Below are 24,633 nucleotides of genomic sequence, written 5' to 3'. Positions count from 1 at the left end.
ACTCTAGGATCTCGTTGTATTCAATAGTCTCCTCCAGGTTCTGAAGGTTGGGGTTGACACTGCGGATTGCACGCATGTATGCCTTTAGCAGCTGGATATCTCGCTTCTGTGGGCGTGAAGAAGAATCACGGACGATGGTTAGGGCAGACAACAAATGAAAGACAAAAGTTTGTCTTAGAATGAGGGCAACTGAGGCATCTGAGGAACACCCAGACCTGTAAGCGTCACAAAGATGGGGATGTGACTGTCTCATTCGCAGCTCTATCCCTAGTGCTTAGCAGAGTACCCCCTTAGAGGAGGCAGTTAATAAATGTTTGGTGAACGAATGACATTGATGCGGTGAAGGAAAGGGAGAAGAGCTCCAATCTGATTCCCTACCAAAGCCACAGGCAGAGCATCTACTCACCCAGCCGTGTGCATGCACGGGACTGTGCGCGTGCGCTCGCGCGCACACACACACACACACACACACACACCTGCATGCTCACACTGGTGCTCCTCGCCCCCAGTTATCCGCATATATACACAGCGTACACACACACACACACACACACACACACACGTGTAGTCACACACAGTTACATATCTGTTCTATGCCCTTATCCGCACATTAGGGACAGGTTCTCTCCTGCGTTCGCCGGGGCCTACCTGCTCCGCCAGCTGGTGTTTGTGCTCAGCGGAGGTCTTCTCCAGCTCTGCGATGCGGGTCTGCTGCTGCTGCACCACGGAGCGCAGGTGCTTAATGCAGTTGTGGTTTGGCAGCTCATCTTTGGGCATCTCCAGGCTGCCACCCAGGGTGGGGGAAAAAGCAGAACAGAAGCATTCAATGGGACATGTGGGCAAAGGCAGAAAATTGCTGAGACGGCCTTCTCCTAGCCCAGATTTCGAATATTCGGGCCTCCCTCTTATTTATTCCCTTCACTTCCTTCCCCCTAGCTACCCCCTTCCCCCTGTACTCCTTTGCTCTCTACTTTCTCTGGGCCTCCTTCCCTTTCTAAGACAGTGTTTTATCTACCACATGAGTCTCCTTTCCTCCTACAGATTCTGCCTGTGCACTCATTCCTTCTGAGAAGCCCTAGATTCACAGCCCTAGCGAGCAGTATTTAATCAAATACTTCACACCCCAAAGGAAAAAAAAAAAAACAGGGCAAGAGGAAATATGAGAAGCTTAGAAATCAGAGCAGTTAATCTGACAAAGAGAAAGGAGTACCGGGCTGACAGGGAAGAATAAAGGAAACCAGTCCGTAGTATTAGCACACAGACTGGGAATTGTTGCCTCCTCTCTTTTATTAAAGCAAGAGCGAAAAGCATCATGGAAGTGCGGTCTCGGGACAGGGAGCCAGGGAGGCCAAGGACACTCCTGCGTACATTCCGAGGAGACCTCCTGAGCTGCTAAGCAGGAGATCCGGAGACACAGGAGTGGGGATGGGGAGTGTGGGCAGCGTGTGGGGCGGGTCACAAACTGGAAGGCCCTCATCTGTGCGGGGCAGAGGAAGGGAAGCAATCTCACCCGCAGCCCTGCTCACAGGTCACAGGCCGTTTGGGGTTGTGCTCGCAGTCGCTGAGGTGAGACATGAGGTTGTCAAGCCGGACAACAGCACTACAGCCAAACACAGCGTTGTCGCAGGCAATCTGCAGCTTTGACAACATGTTCCGCATGATCCGAGGTACCGGGCGCAGGTGAGCGACCGTCACGACGCTACGGTCCACCGGACACGTCTGCTGCTGAGAGAACCACTGGGTGATGCAGGCGTTGCAGAAAGCATGCTCACAGTGAGGCGCCTAGAAGGAAAAGCAGGGCAGAGGGGGCACAGGAGAATTAGCAGCAGCTAAGAGCCCGAATACGATAACTCCGCAAAGCCACTCAAGCCTCCGAGCAGCTTCCAGGACCAGAGGTCCCTGGGGTCACAGCTAAGTACAGAGGCGCCACGGGCGAGGCATGGTGCAGGGACAGGCTTCAGATGGATTTCCTGTGCTCAGGATTCCAAATGGATTGTGACATAAGACAAACAAGTAAAAAGTTACATAACAGGGGCGCCTGGGTGGCTCAGTCGTTAAGCGTCTGCCTTCGGCTCAGGTCATGATCTCAGTGTCCCGGGATCAAGTCCCACATCGGGCTCCCTGCTCCGCGGGAAGCCTGCTTCTCCCTCTCCCACTCCCCCTGCTTGTGTTCCCTCTCTCGCTGTGTCTCTCTCTGCCAAATAAATAAATAAATAAATAACCTTAAAAAAAAAAGTTACATAACAGTAAGAGGTATAAATAATATTCCAGGACAATAGGAGAGATGACATAAGACAGCTGATTGTTAATTGCCAACTGGACTGCATACACAATAAATGCCAAAGTCCAGAGGAGGACGAGATCTTTCTAGGCTAGGTCAGTCAGGGCAGGTATTTATGGAGAGGACAGAATTTGATACAGGTCTTGAAGGATGAGTAGAGAGGACACAGGGAAGGGATTTACGGGCAAAAATGCAATGTAGGAAAGCAAAGCAAAACAAAACAAAAGCCTGGAACCCCTGGTGAGAGGCTGAGAGTACTCTCTGTAGGGTCCCAAGTTCCTGTCTTCCGAGGGCTGACCTGAGGCAGCGCCTGCATCCTAATGGCAAGGCCGAGCCTCCAGAACACAGCCAATTCCTCATAGAATCACATTCTTTTCAGTTTCATAAAGATCCTATTTCAGCTTCCGTCCCTGATAACTCAGATAATCTCTGAAGTGAATCCCTCAAAGTGAGAGGATTCCTGGGCTTCCGTGGAGACACCATCTGGCTTCTGGCATGGGACAAACAGTACACACTTAGTAGTTGATGAATAAATGGCATGCCATGTCCCAAACACTCTGCTAGGTGCCTAAGATACAAAAACAGGTTCTCTCTTCAAGGTGCTCACAGATACCAAAGACTGGAAACACAGAAAGGCCTCGTAAAGGAAGAAGTCATTTTCAGGGCGCCTGGGTGGCTCAGTTGGTTAAGCGTCTGCCTTCGGCTCAGGTCATGATCCCAGGGTCCAGGGATCGAGCCCCATGTAGGGCTCTCTGCTCAGCGGGGAGCCTGCTTCTCCCTCTCCCTCTGCCTGCCGCCCTTCCTTGCACACTCTCTCTCTCTCCGTCAAATAAATAAATAAAATCTTTAAAAAAAAAAAAAGTCATTCTCAATGTCACTAATTCAACTGTCAATAGATTTTTATTTTTCACTCAAAGACATATTTGAGTCTTTTCAAAATCTTTACAGATCTATCTCAAAAAAAAAAAAAAAAAACCCTAAATTTGTCCACTTTTCCCCATCTGTCCTGCCACGAACCCAGGTCAAGCTATCATCTCTCACCTACATTATTTAGTACGTCTTCCAGCTGGCCTCCCTACTTCTACCCCACCCCTTTATAATTCAGTCTACCTTCATCAGCCAGAGTGATCACTTCAAAATGAAAACTAGATCTTATCACTCCCCTGCCTCAAACTTTACAATGGCTTCCCACTGTACTTAAAATAAATCCAAACTCCTACTCAGGACCTATAAAATTCTGCTGGATCTGGCCCTGTGCCTCTGACCTCTCCTCACCTCACACCACGCTCCCAGCACTGTGTTCAGGCTAGTCTGGCCTCCTTTCTGTTCTTTGTTTACATCCAGCTCACTCCTGCCTTGGGAGCTTCACTTTTGAGGCTTCTTTGCCTGAAATGCTCTTCTGCTCAATCTCAGCATGAACGTCCCCATATTACTCAGATCTCATCCCAACTGTCACCTCTCTCATGACCATCCCATCCAATCCTGCCACCCCTGCAAAAATATACAGAATGTGCTATGTTCTGTGTAAGAAAAGTTGGACAAATAAACTACTACAAAGAGTTAACTATGGGGTGGGTGGGTTACATGGGCTGGGACAAGGATGGAGTAAGAGTTCTCACTGTATGCCTTTTTATACTGTTTTGATTTCTGAACCATATGAATTTATTACCTATTCAAACTTAAATAAATATGTAGAGGGGCACCTGGCTGGCTCAGTCAGAGGAGTGTGCAACTCTATCTCAGGGTCGTGAGTTTGAGCCCCATATCGGGGGTAGAGATTACTTAAAAAAAAAAAAAAAAAAAAAGATGTAGGGAAATCAGCATTCCTAACAGGTGCCTTCTACCCTTGGATATGTGTCTAGTAACCTGGCATCCTGAGGTCTGCCTGACCTGTTCCTCAGAAGGCGGAGGTGGGGGGTGGCTCCTGACTTGGACTGTCACGAACCCACATTGACTTCTCCACACGTGACTCACCTCAAATGACAGTGCCAGGGGAAGGAAGGAACTGACACAGCCCATGACCTCTTGACACCACCAGGAGAGCTTGCTCCACACCCAGCCAATCTGCTTCTAATGGCAGGTGGCTGCAAAGGCCTGGATAGGGGTTAGGTCCAGGGCTAGCTGCCGCTGGAATGCAGTCTGATTTTCAGTCAGCTCAGGCATCTGCGCTCCTTTGGGTGGGTGAAAACTGGAGTAAGAATAAACTCAAAGGATCAAGAGGAGCCCCTGGGAGTTGTATAAGCAGTGAGTAGGGGAAGGGCCATGAGACCTCACTGACTAGTGTCCTGGTTTGGAAAATGGGATTAGGTCTAGCTAGCGAGGAGTGGCAGAGGATTAATTGGTATTTACAGAAGGCGAGCAATAAGAACCATGCAGGGTGATGTCCATGAATACTGTTGCTAAGAATTCATCTCACGCATTATACTTACCTGTTAATCATGAGTTTCTCCTCGTACTTGCCCCAGGAAGATACAACTGACTCTGGTCTGGCAAGGCTTGTAGAGAAATGACCTATTGAAGGTGGCAGCTTTCATATCAAAATGCAGAGTACAAGGCTGCCTCAAAACTGGTTTTTCTAATAAATCCCAGGAAGAAAAGAGGACAATACATAGAGTCCCCACTCCTTGTTTGTTAGTTAGTAAGCAGGCTGAAAAGGCCTGTAGGCAGACCAGCTGATTAAGCAAAACATTACATCATCACAGAGAGAGAACTTATCAGGAAAGTCTGGAAGTTCAATCATAGCTAGGAAGATGGAACCTAGTCAGAGCCCCTGCAGAGGAAAGGAAGTTCCTGAACTACTGTCAAAAGACAGAAAAAAGGTGACCATTTTACAGCAGAAAAATCTCAGCGCAACCTCCGAAGAAAATCTGAAGCACAGGACTTCTGTGGCACCAACCTCTAGACAGACTCTGGAAGGCCCTATTCCTTTTGCAGCCACCACTGCTTCTCTGCACCAAACCTCTCATCCGTGTACGTGTGGCGTCAAGGCGGTGGGGGAAGGGGAGCCAGAACACGGTGCCTTATATTTTCTATTAGCTCCACTGTCGTCTATGGCCCCCACCAAAACTGCCATCAGACCAACTCACCTGGACTGGCTCCTCCAAGACTCCACTGCAAATAGGACAGATAAGGTCTTCGTCAACATCCCCCTGGAAACGGGTTACATCATACCCCATGTCTCATCACTGAAACCCAGGTCCTGGAAGGAGCGAGAGGAAAAAAAAAAAAGCCTAGTTCAAAAGAAGCCACAAATATGTGCCAATCTGAACTCACTGCCAAGATCCATTCATTTGTTCAACAATTATTTATTGAGCGCCTACTATGTGCCAGTCATTTGGGGGGGAAAATCTGACTCAAGAAACTTAATTCTAACAGGAGAAGATACTACATAAGCATACATTTAAAATATGAAATGGGGGGGCACCTGGGTGGCTCAGTCGTTAAGCATCCTGCCTTCGGCTCAGGTCATGATCCCAGGGTCCTGGGATCGAGCCCTGCATTGGGCTCCCTGCTCGGTGGGAAGACTGCTTTTCCCTCTCCCTCTGCTGCTCTCTCTGCTTATGTTCCCTCTCTCTGTCAAATAAATAAATAAAATCTTAAAAAAATAAAAAAATAAAGTATGAAATGGGGGCGCCTGGGTGGCTCAGTCAGTTAAGCACCTGCCTTCAGCTCAGGTCATGGTATCAGGGTCCTGGGATCGAGCCCCATGTTGGGCTCCCTGCTCAGTGGAGAGCCTGCTTCTCCCTCTTCCTCTGCCGCTCCCCCTGCTTGTGCTCTCTCACTCGCTCGCTCGTTCTCGCTCTATCTCAAATAAATAAATAAGATCTTTAAAAAATAAATAAGGGTGCCTGGGTGGCTCAGTTGGTTAAGCAACTGCCTTCGGCTCAGGTCATGATCCTGGAGTCCCGGGATCGAGTCCCGCATCGGGCTCCCTGCTTGGCAGGGAGTCTGCTTCTCCCTCTGACCCTCCTCCCTCTCATGCTCTCTGTCTCTCATTCTCTCTCTCTCAAATAAATAAATAAAATCTTATAAATAAATAAGTAAATAAATAAATAAAATAAGGGCGCCTGGGTGGCTCAGTTGGTTGAGCGACTGCCTTCGGCTCAGGTCATGATCCTGGAGTCCCGGGATCGAGTCCCGCATCAGGCTCCCTGCTCAGCGGGGGGTCTGCTTCTCCCTCTGACCCTCCTCCCTCTCGTGCTGTCTCTCATTCTCTCACTCTCAAATAAATAAATAAAATCTTAAAAAAATAAAAAAAATAAAAATATAAAATATAAAATAAAATAAAATATGAAATGATAAATGCCTTGACAGGGCATTATGAGGGCAAAAGATGTGGATACCTAACCCAGGCTGAGAGGAGAGGGTGATTTTGACAAGTTTTACAGGAGTAGGTGTCATCAACAGGACAAGCAAGAGTAGCTGGGTGTTGGGGATGGGGGCAGGGTGGGGCGTTATCTTTAGGGCTTTAGGCACATGAAACTGTACATTCAAAAGCCCAGAGGTAAGAGGACATATGATGGGTTCAGGGAGCTCTGAGTGGTTCAGAAAAAGGCTGATCTGAAGGATCCAAAGGAGGGAGTGTCTAGATACAAGGCTAGAGAGGCAAGCAAGGGTCAGGCCATGAGAAATCTTATGTAAGGAGTTTGGGCTTTACCCTGAAGGCTATGGGAAACCACTGAAGGACTTCAAAGGAATGATGCAATAGAAGTACTCTTCACTCTGTCAACAGGGGTGAGATTGGAGACAGGAAGAACATGAAGGCAGGAGAGAGAGAGTGATAGTCTGAACTTAGTGGTGGTGATGGGGATAAAGAAGGGAGGTTCAGGAGAGCAAGGACTCAAAGAGCAGTGAGGCTGCCATGCCTCCTCTTCGGACTTTCTGAGGGTCAAACCCAAAGAAGTCGCTGAACAGTGACTGAAACCCTCCTGTGGATTTCCAACTGGTGGGCTAACTGGATCGAGGATGGGCACCTAATACAAGGGCAGCCACGCAAGAGACCAGCCATCAACTGTGATGTCCTAGAAAAGATGAGCTAAGTCAGATAGTTCTCAGGAATTTAGAATCATGGTGTCTGACTTAAAAGGGTAGAAAGAATGGGATGCAGAAAGACCTTGCTAGGTCAGTGCAAGCTAAAGTACAGCACTGGATTGAGTCAAAACTGATTGGATTCATCGGCTACTCTTCACTAGCTATGTGACCTTGGGCAGGCTACATAAACTTCCTAAGCCTGTTTATTTTTTTTTAAATAGATAAAATGGGTATAAATAAAAATAGAAGTGACTTTCAGAGTTATCCACAAAGAGATTATGTATATAAAACATTTAGGGGCGCCTGGATGGCTCAGTCAGTTGAGGGTCCGACTCGATTTCAGCTCAGGTCGTGGTCTTCGGGTCATGAGATCAAGCACTGTTTTGGGCTCCAAGCTCAGCAAGAAGTCTTCTCCTTCTCTCTCTCCCTTCGCCCCCACCCCCAGCACGTGTTCTCTCTAAAATATAGAAATAAATCGTAAAAAAACAAAACACATTTAACAAAGTGCCTACTGGCCCATAGTAGGCACTCAACACATGATAGTAATCATTATTTATATGTATGTTTAATTTCTATTACTTGATTAAAAATTCCTTAAGAGCAGGGGCGCCTGGCTGGCTCAGTCAGTAGAGCATGCGACTCTTGATCTCAGGGTCATGAGTCTGAGCCCCATGTTGGGTGTAGAGATTACTTAAAATGAATAAATAAATTAAAACTTAAAAACAAACAAATAAAAATAAAAATTCCTTAAGAGCAGAAACTTAGGTTCTGCATCCAATGTAGCACCAAGCACAGTTCCTTACAAATCAATAAAACGTTTGGTGTGTTCAAATGCTGCTTTCAGTAGAAGCTTCCAGCAGTGAGGGCATAGTGGACATCTCCTACTTCACCTATCTAATATCCCATTTTCTGTAAATAGCACCAGTTTTCCTTTAGGAATCGTAGCCTGCTTCCTGTGGACATGTGACCCAACCCAGGTCGGTGAGAGTGATGCCTGGCACTTCTATGGAGCTCCCAAGAGTGGCTCTTTCCCCTGGGGTTGCACAGCTGGTAGGATGAGGTGTTGAGATCATTTCTGCCATTAATGAGGAGAGCCTGCTTATAGAATGAAGCAAATAATAAAGAAAGCAGAGCTGAGAGACAATTCAGATGAGATCATTTGAGGTCCTGGATTCAGCCATGCCTAAAGCCACAATCACCTTTTGAACATCAGTTACATGAGCCAACAAATTCTCTATTATGTGTAGGCTAGTTTGAGCTGGGTTTTTGTCTCTTTCAACTGAGAAAAATCCTGGGGCGCCTGGCTGGCTCAGTTGGTAGAGCATGCGACTGTTGATTTTGGGGTTGTGAATTCGAGCCCCACAATGGGTGTGGAGATTACTTAAAGCTTATAAACAATCCCTCTGAAATTGTCACTGTAAACCACCTTGGCCAGACTATCGCCTATAAAATGGGGTGGGGAGGGGGGTACCTACCACGTATGTGTCTCCCCTCAGACCTCTGATCTGTTCCAAGACCAACATAATAGGAAAAAAAAATGGAAGCAAAGGATGTAATTCTCTTGAATCCATAAACAGTGATGGGTTAGGGTGAGTACATGAACGGTGATACTGAAGACATGAAGACATGTAAAACCCAGAACTAAGGTCCCTGTGATTCTCCTTGTCACACCTCACTGAACTGAACAACGAGGATGGTAGTCAGAGAATAAGAGCAGCCCACAGTGTCTTTGTTCTGTGTAACGTAATTATTATTTTTTTAAGATTTTTATTTATTCATTTGTGAGAGAGAGAGCACAAGCAGGAGGAGAGGCGGAGGGAGAGGGAGAAGCAGACTCCCCGCTGAGCTGGGAGCCTGACATGGGGCTCGATCCCAGACCTGAGCGGAAGGCACTTAGCCATCTGAGCCACCCAGGCGCCCCATGTGTACCTCAATTATAGAGAGCTGCAGTCCACCCCATGACACCGGTCACCCAGCAGCCACGCTACAGGGCTTATGCTCCTGTGTCTCTCATCCATGTGGCTCCAGTGGGAGTTGCCCCACTTTACTTAGACCTCACCCTAAGCGACAACTGATTGGGCAGAGGGTTATCCTATCCAGGTGGGGCCAACGGATCCTATCCCTGAGAATTTATTTGAGCTGAACACCAAGAAAGTTAACTTGGTCTTTCTCTGGCTGTCATGTGGACTGAGAAGACAAAAATCTACAGATGGAAAGAAAAGCTTGGAACAGACACAGTGAGAAAGGCTTAGATAAGAGCTGGAAAGAGTCCTGAGGCTTCAAGTGCCTGGTTTGTTCCCAAGGCCTTCCTGTCTTTAGTTTCTGTGAAACACCTTAGTATCCTCTTTTTGCTTACCCTACTTTTGAGTTGGGTTTCTCTACTTTACAACCAAAAGAATCCTGGCTTCTACAATAGCAAAGAAATAGCATATTAATATCAGAAGTCGGGCAGGGAAGGATAAATTAAGAGCAATGTTTTCCTTTAATCCTAAAACCTCGTTTTTAAAAGTTTAGCCAAAAAACCATACTGTAAAACAATCTACATAGTATTCATTTACTAGACATTTACTGAGTAGTAGCTATACATCAATAAGCCTAATAAAACCTAGTCCCTGTGAGATTAAGTGATGAGGAGAAAAGCACAAGGTAATAGAGGAACACGGAAGAGGGAGTTCTACCATCAAAAAGAATGAAATCTTGCCATTTGCAACGATGTGGATGGAAGGAGAGTGTATTATGCTAAGCAAAATAAGTCAATCAAAGAAAAACAATTATCATATGATTTCACTCACATGTGGACTTTAAGAAACCAAACAGATGAACATAGGGGAAGGGAAGGAAAAAGAAAATAAGATAAAAACAGAGGGGGAGGCAAACCATAAGTGACTCTTAACTATAGAAAACAAACTGAAGGTTGCTGGAGGGAAGGCAGATGGGAGGATGGGCTAACTGGGTGATGAGTATTAAGGAGGGCACTTGATGTGATGAGCACTGGGTGTTATGTGTAAGTGATGAATCACTAAATTCTACTCCTGAAACCAATACTATACTATATGTTGACTAACTTGAATTTGAATTAAAAAAAGGAGGGGGGGGCGCCTGGGTGGCTCAGTTGGTTAGGCGACTGGCTCAGGTCATGATCCTGGAGTCCCAGGATCGACTCCTGCATTGGGCTCCCTGCTCAGCAGGGTGCCTGCTTCTCCCTCTGACCCTCCCCCCTCTCATGCTGTCTCTCTTTCTCTCTCTCAAATTAATAAAATCTTAAAACAAAAAAGAGGGAGATCTAAATCAGACTGGGGATGGTCAGAAAGACTTCTCAGAAATGGCTCTCACAATATGTTTACAACAAGGGTTCACAGCTACAGCACTATAGTCATTTGGGCTAGAAAGCTCCTTATTGTAGGGGGCCGGCCTGTGCACTGAAGAATGTTTAGCAGCATCCCTGGCCTCCACCCACTAGAAGTTGGCAGTAGTCCTCCAGTTTTGACACCCAAAATGTCTCCAGACATTGGCATATATCCTCTGGGGGACAAAAATCACCCCTGGTTGAGAACCACTGTGTTAAAAAATGAGGAGTTAGCATAATGGAGCAGGGCATGGGTCTTCTAGGGTAGATAAAATAGCATGAAGCAAGAAGCAAGAAGTCAGCTAAGGGTTTGTGCAGAGATATGCCAGAAGATGCAGAGAGAGGCGGGCAGGAGCCAAGCACTGAAGGCCCTGGGACACGTGACCAGACTTGGAATTAACCTGAAAGCTATGGGAGGACCTGAAGATTTCCTTTGTTGACATACACTTATACTTTTTAATCTTTTCTTTTGGGCACCTGTGTGGCTCAGTTGGTTAGCGTCTACCTTCGGCTCAGGTCATGATCCCAGGGTGCTGGAAGTGAGCCCCGCATGGGGCTCCCTGCTCAGTGGGGAGTCGGCTTCTCCCTCTCCCTCTGCCCCTCCCTGCTGCTTGTGCTCTCTCACTCTCTCTCAAATAAATAAACAAAATCTTTAAAAAAAAAAAAATCTTTTATTTTGACAATTTCAGACTTTCAGAAAAGTTCCACAAATAGTAAAACGATCCCATATGCCCTTCATCTAGATTCCCTAAATGTTAACATTTTACCACATTTTTTATAATCCCTCTCTATATACATGAATAGATAAAAATTTTCTAAACTGCTTAAGAATAAATTATATACTGGATGCCTTTATCCCTAAATAACTTTATTGTGTATTTCCTAAAAAGAGTATTCTTTGGGGTGCCTGGGTGGCTCAGTTAAGCGTCTGCCTTTGGCTCCGGTCCTGATCCCAGAGTCCTGGGATCGAGCCCCACATCGGGCTCCTTGCTTAGTGGGGAGCCTGCTTCTCCCTCTGCTGCTCCCCCTGCTTGTGCTCACTCTCTTCCCCCGCCCTCTCTGTCAAATAAATAAAATCTCAAAAAAAAATTTTGTTATATAATGATAGTAAAATTATAGAAATCAGGATATTAACATTGACATAATACTATTATTTACAAACCCTCTTCCAATTTTGCCACTTGTCCCAATAATCTCCTTTAACAAAAGAACATTCAAGACTACGTGCTGCATTGAGTTGCCAAGCTTCTTTAAACTTTTATGTTTTAAGATTTTTTTTATTTGAGAGAGAGTGCGTGCAAGCAGGGGAGAGGGGCAGAGGGAGAGAATCTCAAACAGACTCCCCGCTGAGCACGGAATCCCAAGCAGGGCTCAATCTCATGACCCTGACCCTGGGATCATGACCTGAGGCGAAATCAAGAGTCGGACGCTCAACCGATTGAGCCACCCAGGTACCCCTTTAAACTCTTTTAATCTGAAAAAATTACTAATGCTTTTGGGTCTTTCATGACCTTGATTTTTCTTTTTTCTTTATTATGTTTTAAAGATTTATCTATTTGACAGAAAGAGAGAGAGCACAAGCAAAGGGAGAAGCAGGCTCCCCACTGAGCCCGACACAGGGCTGGATCCCAGGACCCTAGGATCATAACCTGAGCCAAAAGCGGAGGCTCAACCTAGTAAGCCACCCAGGTGAGGCGCCCTACCTTGATATATTTTTTTTTAAAGATTTTATTTATTTATTTATTAGAGAGCGAGCGAGAAAACAGCATGAGAGGGAAGAGAGTCAGAGGGAGAAGCAGGCTCCCCGCTGAGCCGGGAGCTCAATGTGGGACTCGATCCCAGGACTCCGGGATCATGACCTGAGCCGAAGGCAGACGCTTAACCAACTGAGCCACCCAGGCGCCCCCCACCTTGATATTTTTTAAGAATACAGGCCAGTATAATGAGAAGGTCTCTCAGTGTGGGTTTGCCTGATGTTTCCTCCTGATTAAATTCAGGTTTCAGGGCGCCTGGGTGGCTCAGTTGGTTAAGCAACTGCCTTCAGCTCAGGTCATGATCCTGGAGTCCCAGGATCGAGTCCCACATCGGGCTCCCTGCTGAGCAGGGAGTCTGCTTCTCCCTCTGACCCTCCCCCCTCATGTGCTCTCTCTCAAATAAATAAATAAAATCTTTAAAAATAAATAAATAAATTCAGGCTTCAATATGGGCAAAAATGCCATGGAAGTAATACAGTATTCTTAATATATCACATTAGGAGCACATGTTGATTTGCACCTTTCCTGGTAACACTAACTCTGATCCTTTGGTTAAGTGCTGCTGGTAAGTTTTCTCTACTGTAGAGTTACTATTTTATTCCTTTGTAATTAATAAGAATCTTGTGAGGAGATTCTTTGAATCCTGAAGGATTAAGAAATTGACATGATAAAGAAATTGACACGATCAGTTTTCTGTTTTAGTCAGATAATTCTGGCAGCTGTGTAGAAAAAGTAGGGGGATAGGGAAGATAAGAGAAAGTGAGACCTTTTAAGGACGTTATTGTAAAAATTCAGATCAAAAAAGTATAAAGGCATTTCAAATCAAGGCATTTAGGAGAAACAGTCTAGGGGCACCTGGGTGGCTCAGTCAAGCATCTGCCTTCAGCTCAGGTCATGATCCCAGGTCCTGGGATCGAGCCCACATCGGGCTCCCTGCTCGGCGGGAAGCCTGCTTCTCCCTCTCCCACTCCCCCTGCTGTGTTCCCTGTCTCGCTGTCTCTCTCTGTCAAATAAATAAAAATCTTAAAAAAAAAAAAAAAAAAGAATAAAAACAGAAAATGAGTGGGGGTGGGGGGCGTCTGGGTGGCTCAGTGGGTTGAGCGCCTGCCTTCGGCTCAGGTCATGATCCCAGGGTCCTGAGATCAAGTTCCACATCGGGCTCCCTGCTCAGCAGGGAGTCTGCTTCTCCCTCTCTCCTACTTGTGTTCTCTCTCTCAAATAAGTAAAATCTTGAAAAAAAGAAAGAAAATGAGGGTGGGTCTGAAGAATACAGAACCCTGGGCAGCACTGATTCTTTGCTTTCTTTCTTTTTTGTTTTTATTTTTTTTAAAGATTATTTATTTGAGAAAGAGAGAGGACAAGCAGGGGGAGAGGCAGAGGGAAAGGGAGAAGCAGGCTCCCCACTGAGCAAAGATCCCGAAGTGGGGCTCGATCTCAGGGCCCTGGGATCATGACCCGAGCCGAAGGCAGATGCTTAACCAGCTGAGCCACCTTTGCTTTATTTCTTAGCCTTCCTTTTTTCACAAGTAATATATGACTATATTCTCATTTTAAAAGACTCGGAGAATGTAATTATTAGCCTTTCTTCCCACTTTCCTCTCCCCCATCCATTGCTTGGTGTACACTCATTCTTTCAATTCACCTTCTTTGCTATACATAGATTCATGTATGGACAAGACAGACAAGGTCCCTGCTCTCATGTAGTTTATATTCTAGTGATAAAAATTTCCAGGGGCACCTGGCTAGCTCAATCGGTGGAGCATGTGACTCTTGATCTTGGGGTTTTGAGTTTGAGCTCCATGTTGGGTGTAGAGATTACTTAAAAAAATCTTTAATAAAAACAATTTCCAGGGGCGCCTGGGTGGCTCAGTCGTTAAGCGTCTGCCTTCGGCTCAGGTCATGATCCCAGAATCCTGGGATCGAGTCCCACATCGGGCTCCCTGCTCCGCGGGAAGCCTGCTTCTCCCTCCCACTCCCCCTGCTTGTGTTCCTGCTCTCACTATGTCTCTCTCTGTCAAATAAATAAATAAAATCTTAAAAAAAAAAAAAAATTTCCACGGGTGCCTGGGTGGCTCAGTCATTAAGCGTCTGCCTTCGGCTCAGGTCATGATCCCAGGGTCCTAGGATCGAGCCCCGCATCGGGCTCCCTGTTCAGCGGGGAGTCTGCTTCTCCGTCTCCTACTCCCCCTACTTGTGTTCCCTCTCTCGCTGTCTGTCAAAGAAATAAACAAAATCTTTAAAAAAAAAATTTTTTTTTCCAGGGGCACCTGGGTGGCACAGTTGGTTAAGTGTCCAACTCTTAGTTTGGGCTCAGGTCCTGATCTCAGGGTCTTGGGATGGAGACCCACGTCAGGCTCTGCACTCAGCTAAGTCTGCTTGAGATTCTCTCTCCCTCTCCCTCTCTCACTCATGCTCTCTCTAAAAATAAATAAATCTTAAAAAAAAATTTCCAGGGGCGCCTGGGTGGCTCAGTTGGTTAAGCGACTGCCTTCGGCTCAGGTCATGATCCTGGAGTCCCGGGATCGAGTCCCACATCGGGCTCCCTGCTCAGCGGGGAGTCTGCTTCTCCCTCTGACCCTCCTCCCTCTCATGCTCTCTCTGTCTCTCATTCTCTCTCTCGCAAATAAATAAAAAAAAAATCTTAAAAAAAAAAAAATTTCCAATCTACCAGTCTAAACCTTGATTACAGTGTATTTTGCCATTTGCCTCAGGACTTTAGTTTGCCAGGTTGCCATTTTTCCCCCTGAAACAAATCATGTTGCAATTAACATCCTGGTAACGTGATTTTTTTTGGAACACAAGATCAAATCTCTCTCCTAGGACAGATACCTAGAGGAACTGCTGGGTTTAATGGTGTGCCTACTATTTATTTTTCTAGATAATATACTTCTATACTATCCTCTGGAAAGGCATTTTCAATTTAGACACTACCAAAAGTGCTTGAGAATACTTTAACAATGACATTTAAAAGGAAAGAAAAAAAAAAGAGCCTGCCAAAAAAAAAAGACTGAGAGGGGCCGGAGTTGCTCAGTAGATTAAGCACCTGACTTTGGTTCAGGTCGTGATCTCCTGGTCCTGGGATCAAGCTGGCTTCAGCTCTCTGCTCAGCAGGGAGTCTGCTTGTCCCTCCACTCCCCCCCGCCCCACTGCTCACCTGCGCGTGCTCTCTTTCCACCTGCGCGTGCTCTCTTTCTCATATAAATAAATGGGTAGTGTCTTAAAAAAAAAAAAAAAGACTGAGAAAGATTGATCAGAGATGAGAGAAAATCCTGGACAGAAGAGGCTCATAAAAGTCAAGGGAGTTGGAGGAAGGGGACTTTTTGTTTAATGAGTACAGAGTTTCAGTTTTGTAAGATAAAAAAGTTCTGGAGATGTTTCACAACAATGTGAACATACTTAACATTCTGAACTGTACATTCAAAAATGGTTAAGATGGCAAATGTTATGTTACGTGTTTTTACCACAATAAAAAAGTCAAGGAAGTGGAATGCTTGGAGGAGGGAAGGGAAGTGTCAAAAGCTGCAAACAGTCAAGTCTGATAAAAAAACACAAAAATGGCCAGGATGTGGGACCGGATACCAGGGCAGAGCGCGGCTGCCTGCAGCTGGGAGGCGCCCTGAAGAGCAGCTGTGGTGGAGCATGGAAGTGGACCCAGACCGCAGTGGTCCCAAGTGAACGCGACGGGAGGCAGAGGGGCAGGGATGCAGAGAACTGTCCAAAGCTTGATTTCAAAGGAAGGGAAAGAGAACTACCCTGAGGAGGACAGGAGGTTGAGGAAGTGGGTTGTGTGGGGGTAGTTTCCTTCCAATGAGAAACGCCTCAGGATGTTGATGTACAGAGACGAAAGGGCTAGTGAAGGGGGAGAGGTAAAGACAGGAGAGAATATGGTCATTGAGGAAGCACTAGGCAGGAGATCTGGAATGATGTTAAACAGGAAGAGGGACACCTCTGAAGCAGGAAGGAAGAATGGTACTAAAAGCAGTCCAGATAGGTTTTCAAAAATCATGTCAGTAAACCTTAAAAAAAAAAAAAAATCAGATGATCCCTTACTCATTTACATGACCAGGAAAGTATATAGTTGAGTGATTATGGTAATGTAAGCCCATTTGATGGAATAATGTATCTATTTGAAGTGATGTTTATGAGGAATACGCAACAGAATAATGAAAAGTGAAAATAGAAGGACACAAAATTGAATACTGAGCTGTTTAAGAACATCATATATTTATAAATAATTCATACATAAAGAGACCAGAAAGAATGACCAAAATGTTACCAGTGGTTTTATTTGGGTGTAGGATAGGATGGTTTTTTTCTACTTTTAGTTACCAAAAACTTTAGTAGGTACACATTTTTTTAGAAGTCATAATTCAACTTTAAACAGTCTTCCACGTTATGAAAAAAAACATGTACTTTTTAAATTTAGAAATTACTCGAGAATAAAAAATACAGGAATGCTTTTACTTTTGAGGTACAGTAATAAAAGATGACAGAATTTGATCATACCTGGAAGTGTCTCCCATGGACCTGGTTTCTTAACCTTATGGCTTATATTTGCCTTTAGAGTAAGAATGGACTATAAGAGACCATGTGGTTTAACACCCAGGGCAGGAGAGGATTCTCCACAGCACCCCATAGTCAGTCACCCTGCACTGAGACACTCCTGGGAAAGGTCAAGGGTGCAGCAAGAGCACAGATGAGAAATACCTACCTAGCCCAGACTCATTTCTCTCACAGCATTCTAGAATGCCCTTGTCCCTCTAAAACAGGGGACCCAGAGCTCTACATGCGGACTGATCAATATGGACACAGTGAAACTATTACCACCTTTCCTCTCTACTTCAAGTAATGCAACCTAAGACTGGTTCGTCTGTTCTGGATGATAGCTACTGCCACTCGTGTAGAGCAGACCCACACACAGGGCTGGGAGAAAGAGGTGGGGAAGAGAAAGAGTCAAGAAGAGGAGCTATGTGAGGTGGCTTCTATAGGATAGCAAAAATATCCCCAAATAGCCTAATTCATTTGTTCAACTGCTGACTTTACAATTTCTACCTCAATTAAATAAATAAATTATGATTTGATATCTCTACAATAGCTAGAACATTCATCAGAAGGGGAAATAAAAAAAAAAAAGGCATTGCTGCCTTTAACGCACCAGGTATGAGAAGACTGCCCTATTAAGAGAAAAAAACTAAGGTACACACAGTATACGTAAAGTATGCCACCATGAGTGACAAAACCAACATGTATGTATTATACGCTTATGTAGGCATGGAACTCCCCAGGATACATAAGAAATTGCCAACAGCACTTGCTGCTGAGGAGGGGTAACTAAGGAACAGGAATAGGAGGATCTATTTTAATTTCCTGGATTATCTCTTTGAACCTTTGTAAAAGATTTTCTTGGGGGGCCTGGCTGGCTCAGCTGGAAGAACGGGAAACTCTGGAACTCGGGGTCATGAGTCCAAGCCCCACGCTGAGTGTAGAGATTACTTAAATAAATAAACTTAAAAAAAAAAATTTCTTGTGTATGTGTGTATATCTAATACTCAAATAAAGAAATAAGTCTGTAACTATCCTAATTTATGAAAGTAAAGTATTAAGGTTAAAACATGTCCAAAACATTCACTAAATGGGTCATACACTATACATGTCTTATGTCATACATGACATACACACATAACCTGTCATATTCTTTTTTTTTTTTTTTAAGATTTTATTTATTTATTTGACAGAGAGCGCGCACAAGCAGGGGGAGCAGCAGAGGCAGAGGGAGAAAGAGACTCCCTGCTGAGCATGGAGCCCGATGTGGGGCTCGATCCCAGTATCCTGGGATCATGACCTGAGCCGAAGGCAGACGCTTAATGACTGAGCCACCCAGGTGCCCCTAAGCTTTTATTTTTAAGTAGTCTCTACACCCAACGTGGCACTGGAACTCACAAACCCAAGATCAACAGTCGCATGCTCCACCAACTGAGCCAGCCAGGCGCTCCTCCTTCTAGTACTTTTAACTTCACTCACAGTTTTGCTTTATTGTTTTTTTCCTACTTTTTCTATAATGGTCATGTTTTAGTTATACAATTAAATAATAATGAGGGCACCTGGGTGGCTCAGTTGGTTAAGCGACTCAGGTCATGAATCCTGGAGTCCCAGGATCGAGTCCCGCATTGGGCTCCCTGCTCAGCAGGAGTCTGCTTCTCCCTCTGACCCTCCCCCTTCTTGTGCTCTCTCTCTCTCATTCTCTCTCTCTCAAATAAATAAAATCTTAATAAATAAATAAATAAATAAATAATGAAGTAAAAAATAATAATAACGAAGTCAACATTTACAGAGCATTTCTATATGCTAGGCACTATTCTAAGCATTTCTTGTATATTAACTCATCTAATTCTTACAACTCTTTAAGTTACTCTATGAGGTCAGTACTGTCATTATCCACATTTTACAGATGAGTAACAGATGCATAAAGGTTAAAAAGCTTGTCTAAAATCATACAGTTCACAAGTGGTGGAGCCAGATTCAAACCCAGGCAGACTGGCTGCAGAGCCCAAGCTTTTAACCACCATGCTAAACTGCCTCTCAATTTGAAAAAATGCAAGTTGCAAAATGCATGTTGTACAAACAGTATGGTTCCATTTTAATAAGAACAATTTTCTTTAAAGATTTATTTATTTGAGAGAGCGAGAGAGACCGTGTGCATGAGTGGGGGCAGGGGGTAGGGGGAGAGGGAGGAACAGACTCCCAGCTGAGCAGGGAGCCTGACATGGGGCTCGATCCCAGGACCCTGGGATCATGACCTGAGCTGAAGGCAGATGCTTAACTGACTGAGCCACCCAGACACCCAAGAACAATTTAAAAACTAAAAATTAGGGGTGCCTGGGGGCACCTGGGTGGCTCAGTTGGTTAGGCATCCGACTCTTGATTTGGGCTCAGGTCATGATTTCTGGGTCGTGGGATCGAGCCCTGCATCAGGCTCTGCACTCAGTGCAGAATCTGCTCGCCCCCCACCCTCTGCTCCTCCCCCTCCCCCCCCCCCGGGCTGAGTCTCTCTTTCTCAAATAAATAAAATCTTTTTTTTTTTGGGCGCCTGGGTGGCTCAGTTGGTTAAGCGACTGCCTTCAGCTCAGGTCATGATCCTGGAGTCCCGGGATTGAGTCCCGCATCGGGCTCCCTGCTCGGCAGGGAGTCTGCTTCTCCCTCTGACCCTCCCGACCCTCCCCCCTCTCATGTGCGCTCTCTCTCTCAGTCTCTCTCTCTCAAATAAATAAATAAAATCTTAAAAAAAATTTTTTTATTTATTTATTTGAGAGAGAGAGAGAGAGAGAGCAAGCATGAGTGAGGGGCAGAGGGAGAGGGAGAAGCAGACTCCCCACTGAGCAAGGAGCCTGACATGGGGCTCAAGCCCAGGACCCTGGGATCATGACCTGAGCCGAAGGCAGACACTTAACCACCTGAGCCACTCAGGTGCCCCTAAATAAATAAAATCTTAAAAAAAAAATTAGGGGTGCTTGGTTCAGAGATTACTTAAAAATATAATCTTTAGGGGCGCCTGGGTGGCTCAGTCGTTAAGCGTCTGCCTTTAGCTAGGGTCGTGATCTCAGGGTCCTGGGATTGAGCCCCACGTTGGGCTCTCTGCTCGGCGGGAAGCCTGCTTCTCCCTCTCCCACTCCCCCTGCTTGTGTTCCCTCTCTCGCTGTGCCTCTCTCTGTCAAATAAAGAAATAAAACCTTAAAAAAAAAAAAAAAAGGAGGAATACAAATTGTGAAACTTATCTTAATGGGGTCTCAGATCTCATTTCCCAAAATAAATAGCAGAGAACTTGTCTCTGTTGGCAAAGGGATGGCCAGAGGGGGTGGGAAGCCACTAGTCAGGGTTAAGTGGGAAGCCACTAGTCAGGGTTAAGAACCGTAAGGTTCCCACCATAAAGTCAGCATTTACAAAACTACAGAGATGCTGGGCACTGTTCTTTCTAGTTTTTTGTTTGTTTGTTTATTGATTGATTGATTGTAATCTCTACACCCAGTGGGGGCCTCAAACTCACAACCCAGAGATCAAGAGTCACACACTCCAACTGAGCCAGCCAGGCACCTTGGCATTGTTCTTTCTAAATCAAAACCCCCTTTATCAGATTAGAGATTCTCCTGTTTTATCCACTCTTACACAACTGCATTCTTTCAGGGGTACGGCCTCAAGAATTAAGGGGAAATTTAGATTTATATTCCGATGAGGGTATTCCCTATTTGTCATCTATGGGAAACAAATGTCATATACAACCTTGGAAGCCAGCTCTCTGGTCGGCCTTGTCCTACTCCTAGACAGACCGCCAACCTGATGGGCTAGGCTCCTTGATTATTCCTTCGGCTCTCCAGGACTCTCAACACTGCCATGGGGCTGTCACAGGAGCAGGTTATCATTCCAAGGGGGATGCCTCACAAGAACTCAACTGCTCACTGCCCTAGGGGTAGAAGCTTTAATAAAACTGAAACCACAGGGACCTCAAGAGTCACAACCAGTGACCATAACCACCAGAAGCACAGTTTCCTGGATATTCTCCTTGAGTTGTAGAATAGAAAAAAAAGGCCTTCGAAGGTTTCACTCAAATTGGGGAGCTGAACTAAAGTAGCACTGAGGTGTCCCTTCGGGCTGTTCTGCCAACCTCCCTGATTTGAACATCCCAAACCCAACCTGAAGATTGCATTTCCAGCCTTCTTTTCTGTAGGCCAGAACTCAACAAGGTAATTATGTTATTTTCTTTACTGTTACACTGGGGTCTCTCTCTATAGTTCTCGTCACTATTATCATAAAATGCAAGAGCTTTCTCAGATCCCTTTCTACACCCTTTTAACTTGTTGTTGAAGTTGCTTTCTCTGGTCTACCCCTAGAGAGAGCCAGGAATTCAAAACAGACTGTAAAGGAAACTGAACATTTATCCTCCTTTTTATTCAGGGTTTCTTGAACCCATGTACAGACGTGCAAACCATGCACCTGGTCTCTCTCTCTATTTTTTAAATTTTTAAATTTTAAAGATTTTATTTACTTGAGAGAGACAATGAGAGAGAGAGAGTATGAGCGGGGGGAGGGGCAGAGGCAGAGGAAGAAGCAGACTCCCCACTGGGCAGGGAGCCTGGTGCAGGGCTCAATCCTATAACCTGCTCCAATGTAAGGAAACAGGTGACTTCCAGGAATTTCAACATAGTGAAGAAATTAACTGGTGAAGGGTCTCACATTTCATTACAAATCTCCCAATGAAGGAATAGGTATGGAAAAAAAGAAAACATAGTTGGGAATCCAGAAACTTGAGACCCAGTTCTAGCTCTATTACCGACGAAATGTGTGACCTTGGGCAAGTGACCTAACTGCTCTGGGCCTCAGTTCCCTTACCACACAAGAAATGAAGCATCTTGGACTACATACGTTCTGAGGTACTCTACAAATTGCAGGATTCTGAGATTCAGCATATAAAACAAAAATAGCTAAATTAAAGGGTAATTAGATTATAGAAGGTCTCCTGGCTTTACCACTAACTGACCTTGCTCTCTTTAGACAACTCTCTTGACTTTTTAAGTGAAAGGAAGTGGTCTTGGGGCACCTGGGTGGGTGGCTCAGTCGGTTAAGCGTCTGCCTTTGGCTCAGGTCTGGGCCTGGGATCAAGCCCTGCATTGGGCTTCCAGCTCAGCAGGGAGCCTTCTCTCCCTCTCCCTCTGCCACTCCCCCTGCTTGTGCTTGCTCTCTCTGTTAAATAAATAAATAAAATCTTTAAAAAAAATAAAGAAAAGAAGTGGTCTTTTTATTTAAGCAGTAGAGTCCTTAGACTGAAGTCACTACTTCTCTTAGAAAAATAACTTCTGAGGAGGAATTCAGTTTCCTCACTTATGAGATGAGGGGGTGGGATACAATGCCCTAAAGATTGTTTAATTCTAGAATGCTAGGATCCCTGCTGGATTTACCACAGGGGATGGATGGATGGATGGATGGATTTATTTATTTATTTAGTAAGTAAGCAAGCAAGCAAGCAAGCAAGCTCTACACCCAGTGTGGGGCTTGAACTCATGACCCTGAGATCACGAGCCTCTTGAAATCAAGAGTCGCATGGTCTACTGACTGAGCCAGCCATGTGCCCCACCACAGGGAATTTTATTTTACTTTTTAAAAAAATTTTATTTATTTATTTGACAGAGAGAGACACAGCTAGAGAGGGAACACAAGCAGGGGGAGAGGGAGAGGGAGAAGCAGGCTTCCCGCCGAGCAGGGAGCCTGATGTGGGGCTTGATCCCAGGACCCTGGGACCATGACCTGAGCCGAAGGCAGACGCTTAACGACTGAGCCACCCAGGCGCCCCACCACAGGGGATTTTAAAATTAAAATTCTTTAGGGGGCATCTGGGTGGCTCAGTTGGTTAAGTGTCTGACTCTTGGTTTTAACTCAGGTCACGATCTCATGGTCGTGGGATTAAGCCCCACATCCGGCTCTGTACTGAGCTTTGCATGGAGCCTGCTTAGGATTCTCTCTCTCTCCCTCTGCCCCTCCCCGCTGGCTCATGCTCTCTCTCATAAAAATAAATAAATAAATAAAATTTTTAAAATTAAATTAAATTCTTTAGTACATTTTAATTGGTTCAATTTACAGAAGAATCCAGAGGGCACACAATTCCTCAAGAACTCATTTAACACTTGAAGTGAGGCCTATCAGGCCTAAAGGCCAGCAAGGACCTTCCACTTAGTCACCAACTGCAAGCACTATTTGTGTGGATGCCCCAAACCTCAACTTCATCGTCTACGCACAGCCCCTTTGCCAGTAGAGATGTATAAAACATACAGAAAACACAATCCTTGTCCTCAAACTAAGGTGTAGGCTTGCGCCCAATGAGTATACAAGACATAAAACACATAAAAAAGACATAAAATTGACTGAGCAATTTACCAACAAGTAAAAGTTAATAGTTACTGTCAGACGTAAATATGCACAGAAGAACAGACTGATGTGGGTTAATCACAGAAAGTTTTATGCAGAAGAATCTTAAGAATCAGGTTTTCAAAAGCAGAGGGAATCCAGAAAGGCTGAGAAGAGACCTGAAGCCTGGAATGGGATTCTGAATCAAGGCTCTTTACCTTCCAAGTGTTGGGGGGTAGGTTCCCTGTTCACAAGGCTCCAACCCCCTGAGGCCTCCACTCAGTGCCACTCAGGAGACGCTCCCAGTAACCCATCTTGTTGGCTATTGTCCGACTGAGTCTTCCTTCCTAGTGACAAGCTCCATCGCCAAGGGGATGGATGTGATGTCACAATCAGGAGCACTCTATTAATAGGAACAAGGTAGAAAAGGGTGAGTCAGGGGAACTACCTCCACCTGGCAGGGAGACTAGACAGACTTGGATCTGGCGGCTGGTTGGGGAGGATGAGGTGATTCCATTAAGGGCAACAGGTTTCAGGGCTAGGGCCACAGGACTGCCTTCTAAAGATCAAGATCACTGGCTAAGGAATCACATACACACACAGTCCAGGAGATTCAAACACAGCTGAGAGAGGCAGAGAAAGGAACAAGGAAAAAGGTAAAGAACAGCTGTTTGAGACAGAAAAAGATTCTCTTATTCAGTGCACACAACCACAAGCAATGTCAATGATTCCAGATCTGTGGCTACACAATGCAGAGACCAGTGCTAGCTTACATGCACAGTACGATGCTTTGATGTTTCCCAAATGCTTTCACATAAATTACTGAAGTCATGTAAAAAGAATTCTAATCCTACCCTCCAAACTGGAAAATATCTTCATAAGGAGAAGATACTCAAGAATTCGTACAGGTATGATTCTACTTCCCAAGTCAGAAAATACTCCTGAGGGGATCAGCCTTTTAAAAAAAAAAAAAAAAGAAGAAGAAGAAGAGGAGGAGGAGGCGGCGGCAGTGAAATGGGAAATCACTCCCAAGTGGGCGACTGGGAAGACTAGAGGTATGATTAGGCTGACTAGACTATCATTACTAAAAGAATGGGACCAAGTAAAGGGGGACAAGGCTTCAGATGAAGGGTGCTGTGAGATCTACTCAATACTACACAGGAGAACAGTAACTATTCAAACTCGTTACCTCCCCATCACATGGCTATCAACAAATTAAGGGCTGTGTTACAAAGCAATATGATGAGGATCATTTTTACACATAAAACTGAGACCATTTCATCTTCTGAGTCCCGTACACATGCTCATTAGTTTCCTATGCTCATCAGCCA

The 24,633-nt window shown here is 45.2% G+C and overlaps 1 protein-coding gene across 6 annotated transcripts in view; it reads right to left on the bottom strand.

The window, feature by feature from the left end:
- RNF41 (ring finger protein 41) overlaps positions 1-24,633 on the bottom strand; it is a 32,109-nt gene that overhangs the window by 5,332 nt on the left and 2,144 nt on the right. For 3 of the 6 annotated variants that reach the window (XM_032420627.1, XM_032420625.1, XM_032420626.1), the window contains exons 2-6: positions 23,521-23,705; positions 5,368-5,480; positions 1,511-1,782; positions 649-784; positions 3-106 (exon numbers count right to left, since the gene is read on the bottom strand). In XM_032420627.1, the coding sequence (XP_032276518.1) occupies positions 3-106; positions 649-784; positions 1,511-1,782; positions 5,368-5,457 (602 nt within the window). In that variant the 5' untranslated portion in view covers positions 5,458-5,480; positions 23,521-23,705. The remainder of the gene's footprint in view (positions 1-2; positions 107-648; positions 785-1,510; positions 1,783-5,367; positions 5,481-23,520; positions 23,706-24,633) is intronic. The other 3 variants (XM_032420629.1, XM_032420628.1, XM_032420630.1) reach the window with 1 other exon arrangement.

The sequence above is a fragment of the Phoca vitulina genome, unplaced genomic scaffold (assembly GCF_004348235.1).
Source record: "Phoca vitulina isolate PV1807 unplaced genomic scaffold, GSC_HSeal_1.0 scaffold23, whole genome shotgun sequence".
Classification (NCBI taxonomy): Eukaryota; Metazoa; Chordata; class Mammalia; order Carnivora; family Phocidae; genus Phoca; species Phoca vitulina.
The sequence above is the reverse complement of the archived record's forward strand: the minus strand, read 5'-3'. Positions and strand labels throughout refer to the sequence as shown.